Source organism: Halyomorpha halys, unplaced genomic scaffold (assembly GCF_000696795.3).
Source record: "Halyomorpha halys isolate HHAL.00 unplaced genomic scaffold, Hhal_1.1 Scaffold657.1, whole genome shotgun sequence".
Classification (NCBI taxonomy): domain Eukaryota; kingdom Metazoa; phylum Arthropoda; class Insecta; order Hemiptera; family Pentatomidae; genus Halyomorpha; species Halyomorpha halys.
Genome location: NW_027105368.1, coordinates 340,581 through 358,039, shown reverse-complemented (window position 1 = coordinate 358,039; position 17,459 = coordinate 340,581). Strand labels below are relative to the sequence as shown.

At 31.2% G+C, this 17,459-nt stretch overlaps 2 protein-coding genes across 3 annotated transcripts in view; both read right to left on the bottom strand.

The window, feature by feature from the left end:
* The window catches only part of LOC106685094 (forkhead box protein J1.2), a 39,012-nt gene extending 33,928 nt beyond the window's left edge, over positions 1-5,084 (bottom strand). Inside the window, exon 1 of one of the 2 annotated variants that reach the window (XM_014427590.3) lies at positions 4,995-5,084. The gene's annotated coding sequence lies outside the window, so the exon portion shown is untranslated. The remainder of the gene's footprint in view (positions 1-4,994) is intronic. The other variant, XM_067050612.1, reaches the window with a different exon arrangement.
* A 7,029-nt stretch (positions 5,085-12,113) lies between these two features.
* Positions 12,114-17,459, bottom strand: part of LOC106685091 (uncharacterized) — a 15,037-nt gene continuing 9,691 nt past the window's right edge. The window contains exons 10-13 of the mRNA XM_014427583.2: positions 17,253-17,405; positions 15,934-16,104; positions 14,494-14,671; positions 12,114-12,452 (exon numbers count right to left, since the gene is read on the bottom strand). Coding sequence (XP_014283069.1) covers positions 12,340-12,452; positions 14,494-14,671; positions 15,934-16,104; positions 17,253-17,405 — 615 coding nt within the window. The 3' untranslated portion in view covers positions 12,114-12,339. The remainder of the gene's footprint in view (positions 12,453-14,493; positions 14,672-15,933; positions 16,105-17,252; positions 17,406-17,459) is intronic.

The window sequence follows — 17,459 nt, the reverse complement described above, 5'->3', positions numbered from 1 at the left end:
GGGTTCTAGTGGTGCGGGTCCGGCGGGGAAGGATGGCCTTTTTTGTGCTATGATCTCCTCTTGTGAGACTGTGACATGTCATACATCGACCAACATACTATTGTATTATGAATGATATAATAATAATATTTATTTGTCTGTTTAAGTAATCAGATAACTTGGGATACCACGGAGAGCGGGAGTGGAGGATTCCACGCCGTTTTTTCAATTTCAGGCTTTTTTAAAAATATTCCCTGTAGCCGAGAGTCAACTCCTTTGGGTTCTTGGAGTCTCCCTGGGGTCCACCCAGCCAAATCACCTCCTTTTACAACCATTGTTTCAGTAATAGTACTTCTTTACAAAGTACTGAACCCCTAACCCTTCATGGATTGTAGCAGTACAGATTTAATTTATTTTATTTTTTTAAATATTACTCGATTAAAGTATCCGCTTCCCGTTTTTAGCATGTATTTAAATATTGATATAGAACCGTCGCTTCCCGGGGGTTTCATCTTAAATTATACATGACATAAATAATAAAGTTTTTCTACGTAGCTAGATTAACTGAATATTGTATATGTCCAAAAAAAACTAATTTTTGTTTTTTTTTTCATCTTAGATTATTTCCGGTATGACGCCGAGGTGGCTCTATTGTGTAGCATCTGTTGAGTAACATCGGATACTATAAAATTACATCAAGCACAATGGATTACATCAAGTACGGTTTCGGGTAGATACGTTTTTGTAAATCTGCCAATAACCGAATTGCAACAAAGAATTGCAACTCATTAGATATCCAAATAATCAGTAAAAAGGCAAAATATATTACTTATTGATAAACATCCTTTTCATAATTTTTGATTTAGGTGGAGAGGAAGGGGAGGGGTTTATGGTTAAGAAACGGCACGGCGAGGCTTCGATAATATGAAGAATAGAATACGGCAAGAAAGGAGATACATGAAAAATATAGTATGTGGTGGGGGAGTGATAATTTTGCGCTCGGCCGTCGAGGTCGAAATCTTGGAGTATTAATTGGGACATCATAGAGATTTGCATGTTAGGGTTTTCATTTGTTTTTGTTGTTGTTTTTTACCATCTCTTCAATGCTGCAAATGTTAAAATTTGTATATAATTTTAGTTAGTGTTAGAGAGTTGCTTTGGGGGGAGGGGTAAATTTTTTTCTCTAGTCTCGGCATTGTTTTCGCGATTTTTAAGGCTTTGCGTAAATCTACAGTCCTCGAAACTGATTTAGGGGGTTAAAAATTAGGTGAATTGGGTTGGTGTTTGAGAAGTGTATTTTACTGACCTCAATTGTTTTCACCCAAAACTTTTAAGAAACTGAATAATTCTGAAGCACATGACAAGGTCTTCTTTTTTTAAATACTGATTTGTTATAAACAGCCTTTCATTGATAAAATATCTAGCAGTAGATTTTATTGTATTAACATCAGCTATAATTTTTCCAGTAAAACAATTCCAATGAAACAATGAAAACGACCAAATAATAGAACATTACCTTCACATTGATTAGAGCTCTTATTTTGAAATTTATTTTCTTGAATTTCTGGAATGAAGTATTTGTGATTATGATTTTCAAGGAATTCGAGTGTTATATACTATATTATTTTATATAATTGAATGTAAAAAAAAAAATTGAAGTAAGAGTTAATTTTAATCAAAACTTCATTAAGTTCAATTTTTTTTCGCGGATTTTATTTGGGTTTTGCGTATCTCTATATTCCCCTACCTCCCAAATTATATTAGTAGGTTGAAAATTCGTATATGAATAGAGTTGGTGTTATAGAGGTGCCATTTGGGATATAAAGTTTTTTATCCTCCCTCCGTCATTTTTTCTCGGTTTTTAAGGATTTTTGCAGCCGCTGTTCATTGATTTGGTGGTATGAAAACTTAATTGTATATTGAGTTTGTAATGGAGAAAAAATGCCTCATATAAAGGCAACAATAATGCAAACTTTTACATAAAAATAAAATAGTTGGTGCACTTACAAAGCTGACAGTTTATGAAACTACCAATTAACTAATTCAACGTTAACAGCATTTAATTTGTTTAAATTATTAACAATTTTCATTACTCTGGGCTAACCGCTGAATAACTTTGAAGTTTGTTCAGAAGTGGTTCAGTAGTTTTAGGGAAAGAGAGGTAGTTAAATAACTTGCTTACTTGAGAAAAATACCCAACTATGACTTTGCGTAAAATATGCAATTACTTTTAGTGTCGGTCCATACAAATTTATTTTGAACACACAAAAGTTTTTTCCAGCTTGTGATGGAACGACACTATATTATGGTTATTATTTTTTATCAAACATATCGAGAGAACCGAATCCCATATATACCGAAACTAAACAAGAAGCCAAAAACATTTGTTTGAATTCCAGCCAGTACCCTCAGGATTGGATCTTAAACTTCTTATAAACCAAAATCTTATACTTAAACCTGGATACTTATCTTCTCAATATTATGTATAACTTTTGTTTCATTTATATTATTAAATATCTAGTGACTATTATTTGTTTTATTTTACTGTGAAGAATGTAAATAGCCCAGCTTCGGTATATTATTTGTTATTAGTTTATATAAATGATTTTCAATTCACTATTTCTTTAAAATGACAACAATTAAGTATTTTACAGACTAACTCTTGTTTGTACTGAGGTTGCCCCATAAATTAATCATTATTATTACAGCTTAAACAACGGACGCTACGACATTTTTTGAAATTGACTTTGAGAGGAAACCTACAATGGTGAAAAATCTAATAATGTGTTTTCCTCTAAGCAACCTCAAATTTATATAGTTGAGAAAGAGTATAAAAAAAAGGAAAAAAAAAAAGGCAAATCCCTCAAAACATTCCAAAAAATAGATCAGATTAGCCTGATAGTTGGACATCCATTCGGGATGGAGAAGGCAGCTGCAGAGCTGATAAAAGAGGAATATAATCGATACTGGGGAGTCGAGAGGACAAAAGACCTTCCGTATCACTATCGATTCCCTTCCTAGCATCCGACAATCGGTTCGTTACCCCAGTTTCATTCATTCTTCCCCAGTCACTTGCACCCATAGCTGAGACCATAGGTGCCCTCCAAGAAGTGGAGGGCCATAGCACGTGGGGCCAGAGCAGCCCTGGACCCATGGGAGCCAAGATGTCGAACCCCACCCCCTTCCACTGTTGCTGATATTGATCCGGCAGTGGTCAGTCTGGGTGACGTCATCCCATCGATCTGGCTGACCAACATCCCTCGCCTCTAACAACCACATCCCCTCGCGGCTAATTCATCCTCTCTCATCCGAAATCAGACTGGAATGACAGGTTCATGATCGACCCATTAAATACTTCTTAATAATGTCACAGGTGCAACCTCTTTGCAAAGAGTCTGGATGGTAATGAGTCATTCAAATTTAACGAATCGGAAGGTTGCATCATCAACTGTCATTTTCAGTTCATCCTTCACATAAAACTCCGTTCAGCTAGCTAAAGAGATTAAAATGATATTTATGTTTACTTCGTGATTTTTAATATACCTATCTTAATTAATTATTAAATAAAAATATTAAGAACGCATTTGATTTAATATCCAGATAAACTATTCTTTTACAGTTGAAACTAAATCATACTAATATCCAGACTATTTAATTAAAAATATTATTTGGATATTAATTAAATAATATAACCAAACTATTATTAATGATTCTCCCAGCGAAACGTCATAAACGAGAAGTCACACAAAAAACATGCATTAATCCAAGATGGTTCCCATAGCACCTAAATCTTGTAAGACTGTTTTCATCCATCAAATGCAACCTAAAATTTAATATATTTTTATATATATATGTTCTATGAAAATCTGACTTTATTATATTATTTACTTTAATTAATATTTGATTAATGCAAGTATTGTATTATATAAAACATTAAGAAAATTAGATATGATCTTTAAAATAACTATTACTAAGATTTTCATTAAAATTTTATATTATTGCTATCAAAAGCACTGAATGATTGATTTAGGTGACCTATACATACAATGCCTAAGGCTTTATTGTATATTTTAACAAATGTTAAAAAAAAAAAATTAGGCATGATTCATATGATGGTAAATACTTAAATTATAATTAACCTTTTAAAATTTAAAGATTATCATCTCCATTCAGGCAATTTTTTTTATTATAGGCAATATTTGAGACAACCAAAAGAGTTACAAATCTTAGGGTGACTATATCTTAAATTATTTGTTTTATTAATTTTCCTTTACTGGATATAAAGTAATCATATATGAGAACCATTATTAGTGAAACTTATTGAAAGTATTCCATTCATAGCTAAAAAATTATACTCAAGCAAATTATTTATCTGACATTTTTTTCATTGAATAATGCATACTGTTTCTGAAGAATGGAAAAAAAAAATCAAATTATCAGGGAAATAATTTTTTTTTTAATATCCGAAATATAAATATTTTTTAAAATAATTATTATTTAATTTGTCACTATTAAATTAATTTTAATACATTAGATGCTCAAGAAGTTTATTAATTTAAATACAAGTTTGTCTAATACTGCATGATAACCTAAATAATGCTGTTTAATAATTCACTCGAACATTCGATTAGTACAAAAAGTAGAGAGATTTTTTCTTAAAAGGAGTTTGTTAAAAGTTAAGCAAGAATTTAACTAAAACAATTGCCTAGTAAATAATATGAATTAGATAATGAACAATAATAACTATACTGTCCATGGAATCATTTCAATACGATATATTATCACTACAAAACATATCAAGAAATAAAGAATAACACTTTTAATTATTTCAAAATAGAATCGAACTGTAATGTTTAACCTAAGCCCTTCACCATCTACTCATTTCCTACGCTGTGTAAAAGCACTTACCGTCAGTTTTTAATTACATACTAAATTCAAAATTGTGATGTGTGCTGATAGTTAATTTTTGCTTTAAGTGCTGTTATTAAAGTGAAGTTGTACTGCTTTCGACTTACGGAGCTGCTTCGATAGTCGCTGACACTATGACCAGAGAGGCCGGTGGCCAGCTCGCCTGTGGCAGACAGGTGCTCTTCCCAGCAGGTGGCCACACTGCTTACTTAAACAGTACTGCCAACACAGTCATCCTATTTAATTGTTTTTTTTATAGTATCCAATTTCACCTAATTTACTAAAACAAAAAATAAACAGACATACAAATACGATTTGCGTTTTTTTAATTTCAAAAATATTAGAATTTCCGAAAATAATTACATTGTTTTGTGGCTTATACAATTCATTTTTCCTGCTCATTAATTATTTTTTAACTATATTTTTGTATATTGTAACTATATTTTGAACTAGATTACATTTTGATAAAAAATAAACACAAAGCAGTTTTGATATAAGTTAAAATAATGAAATGAAAAATAATTTTATTCAGGGACACTTAGTCCTCTAAGAATAATTAAAATGCTTTTTGGATGCCAATTTTCTGGAATATTATGTATTAATAACGAAATAATATAATATAATAGTATGTTCATATATCATTCTGTAACCGATGTCCAATCGAAACTAAATATTTTTAATATATACTGCAAATTAAACTCCTTTACCGTTAACATAGAAAAAACAAAATTGTTAAAAACTAATAAGGGTAGGCCTAAAAGAAGCAAAATTGTATATTTCAAGGAGAGTATTGTTGAAGAAGTACCTGAATATAATTACCTCGGTACAGAGTTTACTTCATCAGGACTTTTTAACCGTGCGATGAAGCAATAAAGTATCCCTCTAAACTGCACTTAGTTGGGCCACGAAGCACATAGAGGCATTGGAAAATATACAAGCAAGGTACTACAAGCGACTACTGTGTTTGCTACGAAACACCCCACACTTTATGGTAAGACAAGAAGTGGCGCCCGTTCCTGTGGGATATCACGTTTTAAACCAAACTCTGTCCTGGCTAATGAAAATACTTAACATGAGTTGTACTCGCTTCGTAAAACCATGTTATTTAAAGCTACTGCAGGGTGAGCATGCATTATAACTGATAGAGTAATATTTTTCTAACTAGATTAGAAAAATATTGTAGAGCTTTGGAATGTTTGACCCGATACATTCAATGATCCGGTAAGTATCAGAATTAGAATGTGGGACATCTTAGACAGATATAGGGAATTTGTCAAAGATAAAGACCTCTTGTTATTACGAGAATCGACCAACAACCCGCGGTATGGTAGGGTCTTCATTAAAACGGATGCTCCTCAAAGCTACCTAAAGATCAGCTGCCCCATACAGCTCACTTAAGAATAATTACCCCACTACCCGACTCTCTCGTAAATATGCAATTGCCCTAAGTGTACACAAATATAATTTGAATCAGAGTAGGGCAAATATTATTCCAATGACGAGAGACGAATACTTTTTTATTCGTGAATTTTCTACTCGAATAATCAATTATTCGTACAGTTAACAAAGCATTTTCTTAATATATTTGAGAGATTACATTTTATCCCAAGAGACTTACTTGGATTCCACACACAAGACTGAAACGACAAGAAACTGCTCGTAGATTCCGATTGCTACAACACTTACTTGACAAACGCTCTAAACTTCCCATTCACTACAAAAAATTAGTATACACTACAATAATCAGACCAATTTGGACATATGGAATTGAGCTCTGGGGCTCCACCAAACCATCAAATTCTTCCCGCATCCAATCGTTACAATCCAAAATCCTACGTAAAATCCTTGATGCTCCTCATTACGTCACAAATAAACTCATTCATAAAGACCTTAACATCCCATTCGTTGCAGATTTGACCCAAACCAGATATGCGTCTTTTTATTCCAAACTCCTTAACCATCCTAACCCATTAATTCTTAATCTTTCATCCTTAACAATCCCTGATAATCCTCCGAGGCGTCTGAAAAGAAGATGGCCACGAGACCTTCTAGTTTAAATTAATGTTTGAAGTACCACCAATGGGTGGTTCCTTCCCAAGATTTTCAAGTGTATATGAAACATACTACATATTTACCTATTGTATTATTTTGTACAGTTGTAAATTACAATAAATAAATAATTAAAAAAAAAAAAAAAAACATTTTAACCTTTTTGAATATAGACGGCTTGAAACCAACGGTCCATGGCTCAGCCATCAACACTATTTCCCAATATTATAAACATTTCAACCAGTTCTTCAAACCTCAGCTGCCAAACTATCCTACTTTGATTTCCCAATAACCAAATATTAAACAGAGGCTGTTATGGTTTGAGACTAATTCGACAGACTTCAGCAACCAAACAATTCTACTTTCGATACTATGACGTGATACTATTGATAGATCACAGCATACCAAAATAATACAAATAAACCCAATTCCCTAGTGCCCTGCCTCCAATATATACCAACCGAAATTATCCTTTCACTGTCTATTGTACTTGGTCAGTCGATAGCACCAGTAGTCTTAGTAGTATTTATATCATATCTCTTGTACAAGTTAATAAAGTAATCTTTGTTTCTTACTCACATTTTCATCATATTATATCTGGCGCTCGAACAGACACAGCACCACCGCTGTGATTTATTTAGGATCTGAGGAATTTGGAACTGGATTTCAAATTGGTCCACTCTACCCGAGGTGCCCACAGCCGAGGATCCTACAGGACTTATAGACATTCCGATTCTGGACACCACTGAACCACAGGTACCGGAGGAAGGAGAAATGGGATTGTGAGTTATAAAAGCAATTTTACATTATTAAGCTTGTATACAGAATTTTTTATTCATATATCTATCCAGTATTTATAATAATTGAAGAAAACATAAAATCTTTTTCATAATATTGGAGATTATTGAAATAAAATTGTTATATTGAAATGAAGAATTAATTATATTTATATTAATATTATTATAATCCATTTATATTTTTGAGTATATTAAAAAATATATTGTAAAAATATGGCATCTTTCGAAATAAAAAATTCTTCTAAGAATAGTATTGATCAATTGATGTTACAATTATATAAAATTAACGAGGAACCGTTACATTTTCTCGAAAGGTTAAATGAAATAAGAAAGTCTCTTATAATAAGGTATTATTCCAATACAGATATTAATGATGAAATTAAAGAAATGGGAATGGCGGTGCTAGAAAACCAAATACTTTATCATGTTCGTACAAATTTCCCTATTGAAATTAGAGTTAAACTATTAGATTTATTTGATCGAACTGAGGATTTAGATGAATTAATCATTTTTTTTAAAAGATATTTATAATTATTTCTTTGATGACCTGATTTCTTCAGAATCCATATCTCAAAGGGAAAATGAAGTTTATTTAAATATAGATTCAACTAATTAAAATAAATTAGTAATAAATGTAGCATTAAATAAAGATGAAAAAACGGAAAACACCCAAAATAAAATATTAGAGAATAAACTAAATGAAAAAGAAAATTGTAAAAATATTAAAAAACCGGAAAGGTCTGAAATATTTTTGGATAATTCTCTAATGTATTTAATATAGAAAATTCGTCTTCAATTCACAAAAAATCAAATTCTATAAATGAAACAAAAAATTATTTGAAAACATCAGCATATTTTTCTAATCAGAAACTTGGAATTAAAACAGTGTTTGGAAACAATATTGAAGTGAATGATTGTCCAAGCAAAATTTAGATTCAAATAATTTTTCATTGTTTTACAAATTTAATAAATGCTTTATAAAAATACCTATAGGATGGAATTTGGTTTGTAGGCGTCCTATTGGTGTTAGTGCTTGGAATAAAGGTTAAGTACAGAATTAGAGCCAACCAAAAAAATTGTTGTGCCTCCTTGAGATGAATTACATTACTATCGGCTTTTAAAGTGTCGTATGTATGTAGTCAGTTTTCTCTGTTTGTAATGAACTATGCTTCACAATACAGGATCAAAGAAAAAGTATTGGAGATAGCTCAGACCCCTGGGGCACTCCACAGGTGAATGATGGGACATCTGATACCGCTTCGTCGACTCGAACCCTGCATGAGCTGTAGGAATGATCTGATGTACTAATTCGTTGTTCTGTAGTGTCTTACGTACCTGGATGTAGGACAGTGAGTCAAACATTTCCGCGCATTTTTTTTTCCAAGTCCCGTGTGCGTGGATAATCAGAAAACGGTCTTCATTGGGAAAGCATTTGAAGAGAGGGCTGAGGAATAGGATATTTTGGAAATCGGGGAAATAATCGGTTTAAGTCTAATAGTGATGGGGCTCAACAGTTTTTTTTAGTCAAAAGGGTGCCAGAAGAAGAGACTTAAGATAATTAAATCGAGAAATGGTTAGAAGGTGGCTCAAATTTAAAAAAAAAAACGGCCTTAGGTAGCCTGACTCATCTTACCTTTGAAACAGACACTTGTAGCAGGTATTTTGGTCGATGTACACTAAGTCACAATTTCACAAGAGGAGATCACAATACAAAAAATATTAGAAGGCCCATCCTATCCTGTATCTTCAGCTAAATAAGGAAATATTTTCCAGCAATTCAAAAAATTGTTCTGATTTTTAGCCTATTTGTGAGGACTTAACAGTTCTGTAATTAAAAACCGATAGGACACACCTCAGTAAAATGTCACATTTTTCAAGTCCATAACCAATACTTCTTCAATCGGCGCGACAACCCATAACTGGACCCTGGCCTCCTCAAGCAGCTTTCACCAGTTTAACCAATACAACACTTACTGTGTTAAGTTGAAATGGAAAAAGCTACCTGTCTTTAAATATTAAATAAACTAACACCTGTATCGGAAGGAATACTACTAAATATCGATATTTAAACTGTTAATACTAAAATATAAATCCAAGATTTAAACATTTTTTTATGACCCTCTTGCTGGTCATTTCTGACATACCAGAGTGGGGGTGGCGTTATCTACAGGATACCACCCTATTCTAACCATAGTAGGAGGTCAACTCTTCATTTTTGGGCATGAAATATGCTGGCTGGATTTGAACAAGTGCAGCTGCAATCACAAGTTAAAGTTGGCGCTTTAGTTAGTAGTCGCTCGGCTACCAACCAGAGCAAGTTTAAAGCTTGGAAACAATAAAAGGAATGAAAACCAGACAGCACAGAAAATTTCAGTCTTTAAACCACTAGACGTCCATAACCACTTTATTTATTTATTTGCTTAATTTTTAGGTGCCTATACAACTACAGGGTTAGAGGCACCGTATTCTGGATTTCGTGGTAACATTTCTTGGTACGGGTTGTTCTCCTTTAGGAACTTAAACTAATTATTCCAATTTTCAGGCAGTAAGGCTTGACGTTGTCCCGGAGGCCAAAAGACGTTCTCGACGATTCCAGCCGCGAACAGTGTTCCAGAATATGCTCCATCGTCAGGGTACATTTACAACTATAACATGTCGGTAAAGGATTTCTTTCAAGAAGGTGCTTGTGTGTTAATCTTGTATGTGCGATTCTGAGTCGGGTTATGATGCATTGTTCACGGCAATTTTCGATGATTGGCGGTAGAGGTTGAGTATAACCAAGTATTTTCTTCATTTTATTTGTTTCAGGCACCTTGAACCAAAAACAGCGCCATGCTTCCTTGCATTGGGTCAGAACCGATTTATTGTAATCATACAACGCCAAGTTACAATCAGGCACTGGAAATAGGGTGCATGCTTTTTTGGCAGCTGTCAGCCAGTTCCTTTCTTGTAATACCTGGATGGCTGGGGACCCACAGGAAATTTACATTTTTATGTAATTTTTTGATTAAAGTTATGATGCAAAAAACAATGAGGTTGTGCAAAATTTGAAAATTTTGAATAGCCTTGAGGCTCTAGTATGAGTCACAACAGATCACAATGGAGGAGCTGTTTACTTCATGTGCTAGTGTTAATGACAGATTGCATATAACTCAGAGGAAAACACTGAGGATGTGGGGGGAAGACTGTAGCGATGGTCTCCGCAGGTAGAACATTCAACCAACATGATTAAAGTATTTTGACCCATCAGTGTAGATACATGTACAGCCCTTGTAGCTAGAGAGAAGGCTTAAAAAACATTGAGTACTTCAGGAGGGTTGGATAATTTGTCGTTGGATTCTAAGGGGAAATCAAAATTGGCTATTTTGTTTATCCACGGAGGTAATGGATTGGGGAATGATAGGTATAACTTAGTTTGGGTGCGATAGAAATCGGGTAGGGGAGGAAAGGTGGAGAGGTGACTAGATATTCTGTACCCCGAAACATCAATGTCTTGGGTCGTTTTGAGATGACCACTTTAGATGGCAGCAAAACTAGTCCACTTTCAGCTAGTTTGTTTTGTGTTTTTGCTTATCCAAACATTTTTCAATTAATTTTATTTATTTTTTTATATAATGTTTTTCTTTCGTCAAATTTCAATACCAAAATTTTCATTCATTTCATTTTCAACCAAAATTTTCATTTGTTACTTATAATGTTTACTTTTGTAGAAATTAAAACTGTTTTTGTAAGCAAATTTTACAAAATAACCTCTGAATGATGGACTAGCATGTCTATTACTTTCTAAGATACAGTTCATAAATTCACCATTTTACCCCCAAAAGATTTTGTAATTGTATTATTTTATGAAATATTTGTTCTAGATCAGTCTAGTAGATTTAATTGCTTTCATTTCAATCCATAAGAGAATGTTTAGACTTAAAGGTTCTCTTACAAGTGTAACATAAACTAAACATAGAAAAATGTATTTTGAGGAAAAAAGGAACACTGTTTAAGTTAAAACTATTAAATTTATCATGAAATTCTAAGAAAAATAATAACTTAAAATAAAAACCAGATGTATAGAAAACAAAGAAATAATTGTACTCAAAACAAAAACAATGAGAAAAAATGGTTCAAGTGAAAAATCAATAGTTTAAAATACCAATCAAAAAATATTTATTTTAAAAAATCTATACATCAGTAATTAATCAAATTTTTACAATAAATATTTAGAATTATTTACAACAACTTATATACAAACATCAATTTAAAATAATCATAATAAACCATAAAATCATGAATGGAAATTTATAAATTACCATAATCAATTTTATAATTTTTTTTTTGTTTTATTTAATATAATATAGTTGCATATCTCTTCCAGAGTATTGCAAATCATTTTCCTTGAAATATCAAGGAAATATGAAATGAAATAATAGGTGTACGGAAAGCATTCATTAAACTCCTATAGATGACACATAATTTGATAATTTAAATTAAAATAAAATGGACTTTGATCGTTTTCCTCTGAACCATTCAAATAATAATTGGCTTCTATAGAATTTATGAGAAAAATCTTTTTCAACGCAATCATTTCATTTCATCGTTCCCACTGTGGTGACTCTCATCTTTGCTTTGGTTGAATAAACTTGTAAGGCCTCTTATCCCTCTGTTGTTTTCCGAAACCATCTCCTCCAATTCGTTGTCGTGGCCTCGTACCTTTAAAACTGTTGATATCTAAGGCTATGGCTAAGGAAATACTGCAGCATTCAAACTATTCTACCAAAAAATCATAAACTTATAAAATATTTGAAAAATAAATATACAGAGTATTTCACAAATGCTGGGCAACATTAAAAGAGGAGATAATAGTTTAGGAAATGAAGCACATTTAATTTGTTTAGGTTTAGATTGACATTGAAAATATAAATGTTTGACATTGGCAGATGATCAGATGTTCAAGAAAAATCCTAAAATTTTCATAGTTTCATTAGTGTAAATATCTTAGAAACTATCAACCACACAAAAACCACTATGCACAGCTTTTTTAAATTAGAGTAAATTTCCTAAAATTTGAGCCTTTATACAGCTTTATAGTACCCGAGACACAGTTTTCCAAAAACAAGGAATCAACATTTTATTATTATAATTATGAGAGATAGTTGACCGTGGATGATAAATGAGGAGAAGATGGTTGGGGGTGCGGTCAATGAAACACAAATAAGTATGACTAACTTATTTTAATGTGCCGACGTTTCGGCTAGAGTTTCTAGCCTTCTTCAGGGCTGCTCGCTGAAAAGTTGAGCAACTAAACTACTAACCAACCAAAAACCACTAACCAACTAAAAACTAAATAAGTTAGTCATACTTATTTGTGTTTCATTGACCGCACCCCCAACCATCTTCTCCTCTTTTATTATTATAGTTTGACAATAATGAAAACTGCTACTGCTATGAAAAAGACAAATTTATACAACTTTTAAGCAAAATTAATAAGCTTCATATTAAGCACTAATAAATGCCTGCAACATTGTTTGTTTTTTTATTAATAAGTTATTTATTATGAATTATTTTAATTTTTATTAAAGAATATCTAATTTATTTTATATATGAACACTGCTTTACATAATGTGATAAAATTGATATATTTTTTTTTAATTGAGTTGTGTTTTACGGAACAGGAAGGGATTACTCAAGAATTATTCAATATAATTACGACACAACTACACCATCATAAAGTAGATAAAATTTCTTTTATGAAATTTTGTTAGGCCGAACTATATCTATCATAAGGAGGCTTACAGGCGAACCTATAGTGAAATGTTTTATTATTTTTGTTAAATCACACTTTACTTGGAATTATTTTTCTCAACACCCAGTTAACCTGAAGAAAACCTACTTCTAAAAAAAATGTCTACATAAGCTTAATATGAAGTTGAGGTTTCTTACAGGATTGGCCAAGATTTTCCAAAAAGTGTGAAGTAGAATGAAGTTTTTTAGCACCCCTAAATTCTTTTTTTAAAGAGTTAATAGTAGTCCATAAAAGCAAAAAAGAAGCTCATATAGACTATGTTTCTACTTCTCGGAAGTTACGTTTTCTATTGATTAGAAACTATCTAAGTAAGTAAGTTTAAATTAAAACATAGTAAATTAGACAAAATGTTTGTAAAAAAAAAAAAAATAGAATTTATATTTTTTAAAACCATTGAACGGATTTTTTTAATAGGCTAAATAGTGCAAGATTTTGATCTTCTGAAAATTATAAAATAATCGTGAATTATTTTATCAACCTCCTTCTTGACTAAAGATTCCCCAATTTTAGAAATACTTTTGTGTTCAATGTGCATTAAGTCAATTTTAACTAAGTTGAGATCAGTTACTGAATAAGCCAAAGTTCACCTCCAGTTCAGTTTGAAATTCTGTCTCCACAAACTGCTCTTTACTTCAAAATATTTCTCAAGTCTACTACTAGATAGCTAATCTATCTTAATTCTGTTACATCCATCTATTTACCTACATCTCCTGAATTCTTATTTTTATTTCATTTTTGTTTATAAATTTTTCTATCTTCTTTTTATTCCCTATCAGTTATAACTCTCATATTATTTTCAATGGTAATGGTATTTTTTTTTTAATTTATGATAGTAATTCGAAGTATGTGAACATTTAATTGGAAAAATAAACTAAAAACTTATAAGCTTAAACAAACAACCCTCAACAGGAAAATGTGGTTATAATGCTTTTATATGCATGATATCATTCGTTTAAAAAAGGATACTCAAATCAACCCTCGGAGGAACTGTTAATCCGAAAGTTTTTGCCAGTTTCGTTAGGTCTAAATTATTGATATCGTAGACTTTTTTGAGGTGGTGTGAGTCATAAGACCTCACACAGGATTTGAAGGCATCCTTAGCAGCAAGATTAAGAGCGTAATTGGTACCTATGAGCTTCTCAAGCTGAAAATATAAATACAGACATATAATAGTTTAATTAATCATGCTAAGAAAAAAATACACACCATAAAACACAAGAGGCTACTCCATCAGAAAAAATACTAGGAACAAATAATAGCAGTAATAAAATTATAATTACAAAATATTTTAAGCATGTAATGCTAAAAAAAAAAAAAAATGAGATGCAGCTGTGTAAGATAGAACCTAACCATAATAATAATGCACTTCTCAGTATTTTGAGTTCTCTCCCTTTGAAAACTAATTAAGGTATTAAATAATTAATGGTTTGGAAACTAAATTCAAATCTTGTAGCAGATACGAGAAACATAGATCACTTAAATTGAAAATTTGAAGTTCTAATATATATATATAATATCATATATATAGCATTTATATATTACATCCACCAGAAAGTTCGGTCCATTTCAGTTGTACCAAGCATATTCATTTAAAGCAAATTACCTTTCTATTTTTATCACTGAACTAATGAGTGAACTTAAATGAAGATGTTTTGTACAAATTCAAACAAGGAAGAAATGCAACAGAAGTATGTTGAAATTTATTGAAAGTGTTTAGTATAATTTCTTATAGAACATGCAAAAATTTGAAATAGATAATTTTGACCTTTCCAATAAGTCACAGTCGGGGTGACTATCTTTGATTAATGATGTTACTGTCTAGATCATCTTAGAACAAAATCCTTTTTTTACATCGAGATTGCGGAAAGTCTTGATTCAGCTCAATAAACCTTTTCGAACAAGCAATTGGAAATTTTCAAAGCAGCATTCCAAGAAATGAGACAGGCAATGTTGAATAAGAAGGATATCACACTACATTTATAACAATGCCAGGCCATACTGCTTTGGGGACATAGACAATTTCTTGCAGGACTATAAAATTCAAAAACGAAGAAAAATTAAACAAGCACTGTTCAATTTTTTGCCTTAAAGCATAAGGCATTTTTAAATTTTTTATGAATTTCCAAAACCGGCGAGATAATAATGGTAATTATATTATTCAATTAAGTTTATTCAAGCTATTAAAACTTAATTATTCTAATAATTGACAGAACTTTCTGGTAAACCTAATACTTACCAATAAGGATTATTCAAAATAAAGAAATTTTTCCTCTTGAAGTAAATTGAAATTAAGTTAAAATATTCCACAAGGCCCAGTCCCAAGATGGTAGTAACAACTAACAAATAATTGAATAGGAACAGACAGAAATACAAGGATAGAAGGAATAAAAAAAAAAAAAAAGTTACCTGTAACTGTATATCGGAAATTTTATTCCAGTTAAAATCAAATTCATTCAGTGGGACTTTAGCGTGTTTTAGATAATAGAGAAATGATAATTCCTCCGGCCTTAGCAGTAGCAATGCATGACCACTTCCCCCTTCACCACGAGCTGTTCTTCCAACCCGATGGATATATTCCTGAAAAAAATATCAAAATATTTGTATTATTTTTTTCTGGAAGGTTATTCAAATGAAGTAAACAAAAAGTAATAAAAAATGTTATCTCTTTCATAAAAATAATAAAACAAATAAATAATATATCCTTTTGAACTTTGGATTGAAAACAGGAAATTTAAAATTATATCAAAATATTTAATCATTTAATTAAAAAATGGATGTACTCTATCATCTTTCATGTTTTCAATAGTGTTAACTAGGATAAATGAATCTCAAAAAATTCAATAGATGATTTTCAACCCTCAATTGCAGGTATCATAATGTGCCCTTCTCTTCTTGTAATATTGAAAGCATTTCGTAGCGGAGCAAATATGGAAAAAGACAGAAAAAAGTGGAGTTATGATAAAAAATTTGTTGTCTTCAAATTTTATACTATACTAATAAGATCAAATTAAGAACATTTTTTTTCTAACTAAGAAGTTCACCTAATATTTTACTGTGTGTGAAAATGATAAGGATAAAAGAATTTTAATAAGATGACTGGGGTGAAGAAGTAATGGAAAAAACTTTGAAAACAGTAAAAAAAAAAAAGTATATAAAAATCTAAAACATATATATGTATAAAACAGAATTGGTGTAGTTGTTAAATAAAATTAATACAAAAATTTAGTATTATATAGTTTGTAAAAAAATTACAATGTGGGTTTAAAGAGGTCCTAAGAGAACTTTTCCTCAATCATTCTGATTGATGATCAATAACCTAGGATTTTACTTTAAAATAATATTTATAACATTCCTAATTTGATCAATAATCTTACTGAAGATGTACAATAAGAGTGAGTTTGAAAAAATACCTATTCTAGGTGGATAACATTTGAAAAAATACCTATTCAAAGAGGTTATATAAAATATTTATACAAAAAAAAAATGTAGTTTTCATTGAACTTGAATGTTATTTATTTTGAATTTAGTTATTTGAATTTTGAATGTTATTTAATTAATCAGATGCACTTTGTCATGTGCCTGTCAAGTATACATTTAGCATGTGATTGTCAAATATACAATACTGGCATGTATAATCAAAATTTAATACAGGTGAAACTGCAGGACCCAGCTAGCTAATCTTTAAATAAAAGCAAAAATATTAATAATAATAATTTCAGTGAAACCTTAGGATCATCTGGAGGATCATATTGTACAATCCAATCAACTGCTGGGATATCTAAACCTCTGGCTGCCACGTCTGTGCACAACAAAATACCGCTCTCAGCATTGCAGAATTTAAAGAAAGTAGTAGTTCTCTTCTTCTGTTCTTGTTTACCCTAGATAAAAAATTAATTTATAAATCATTTAATGTTAATAGTAACAATATATAA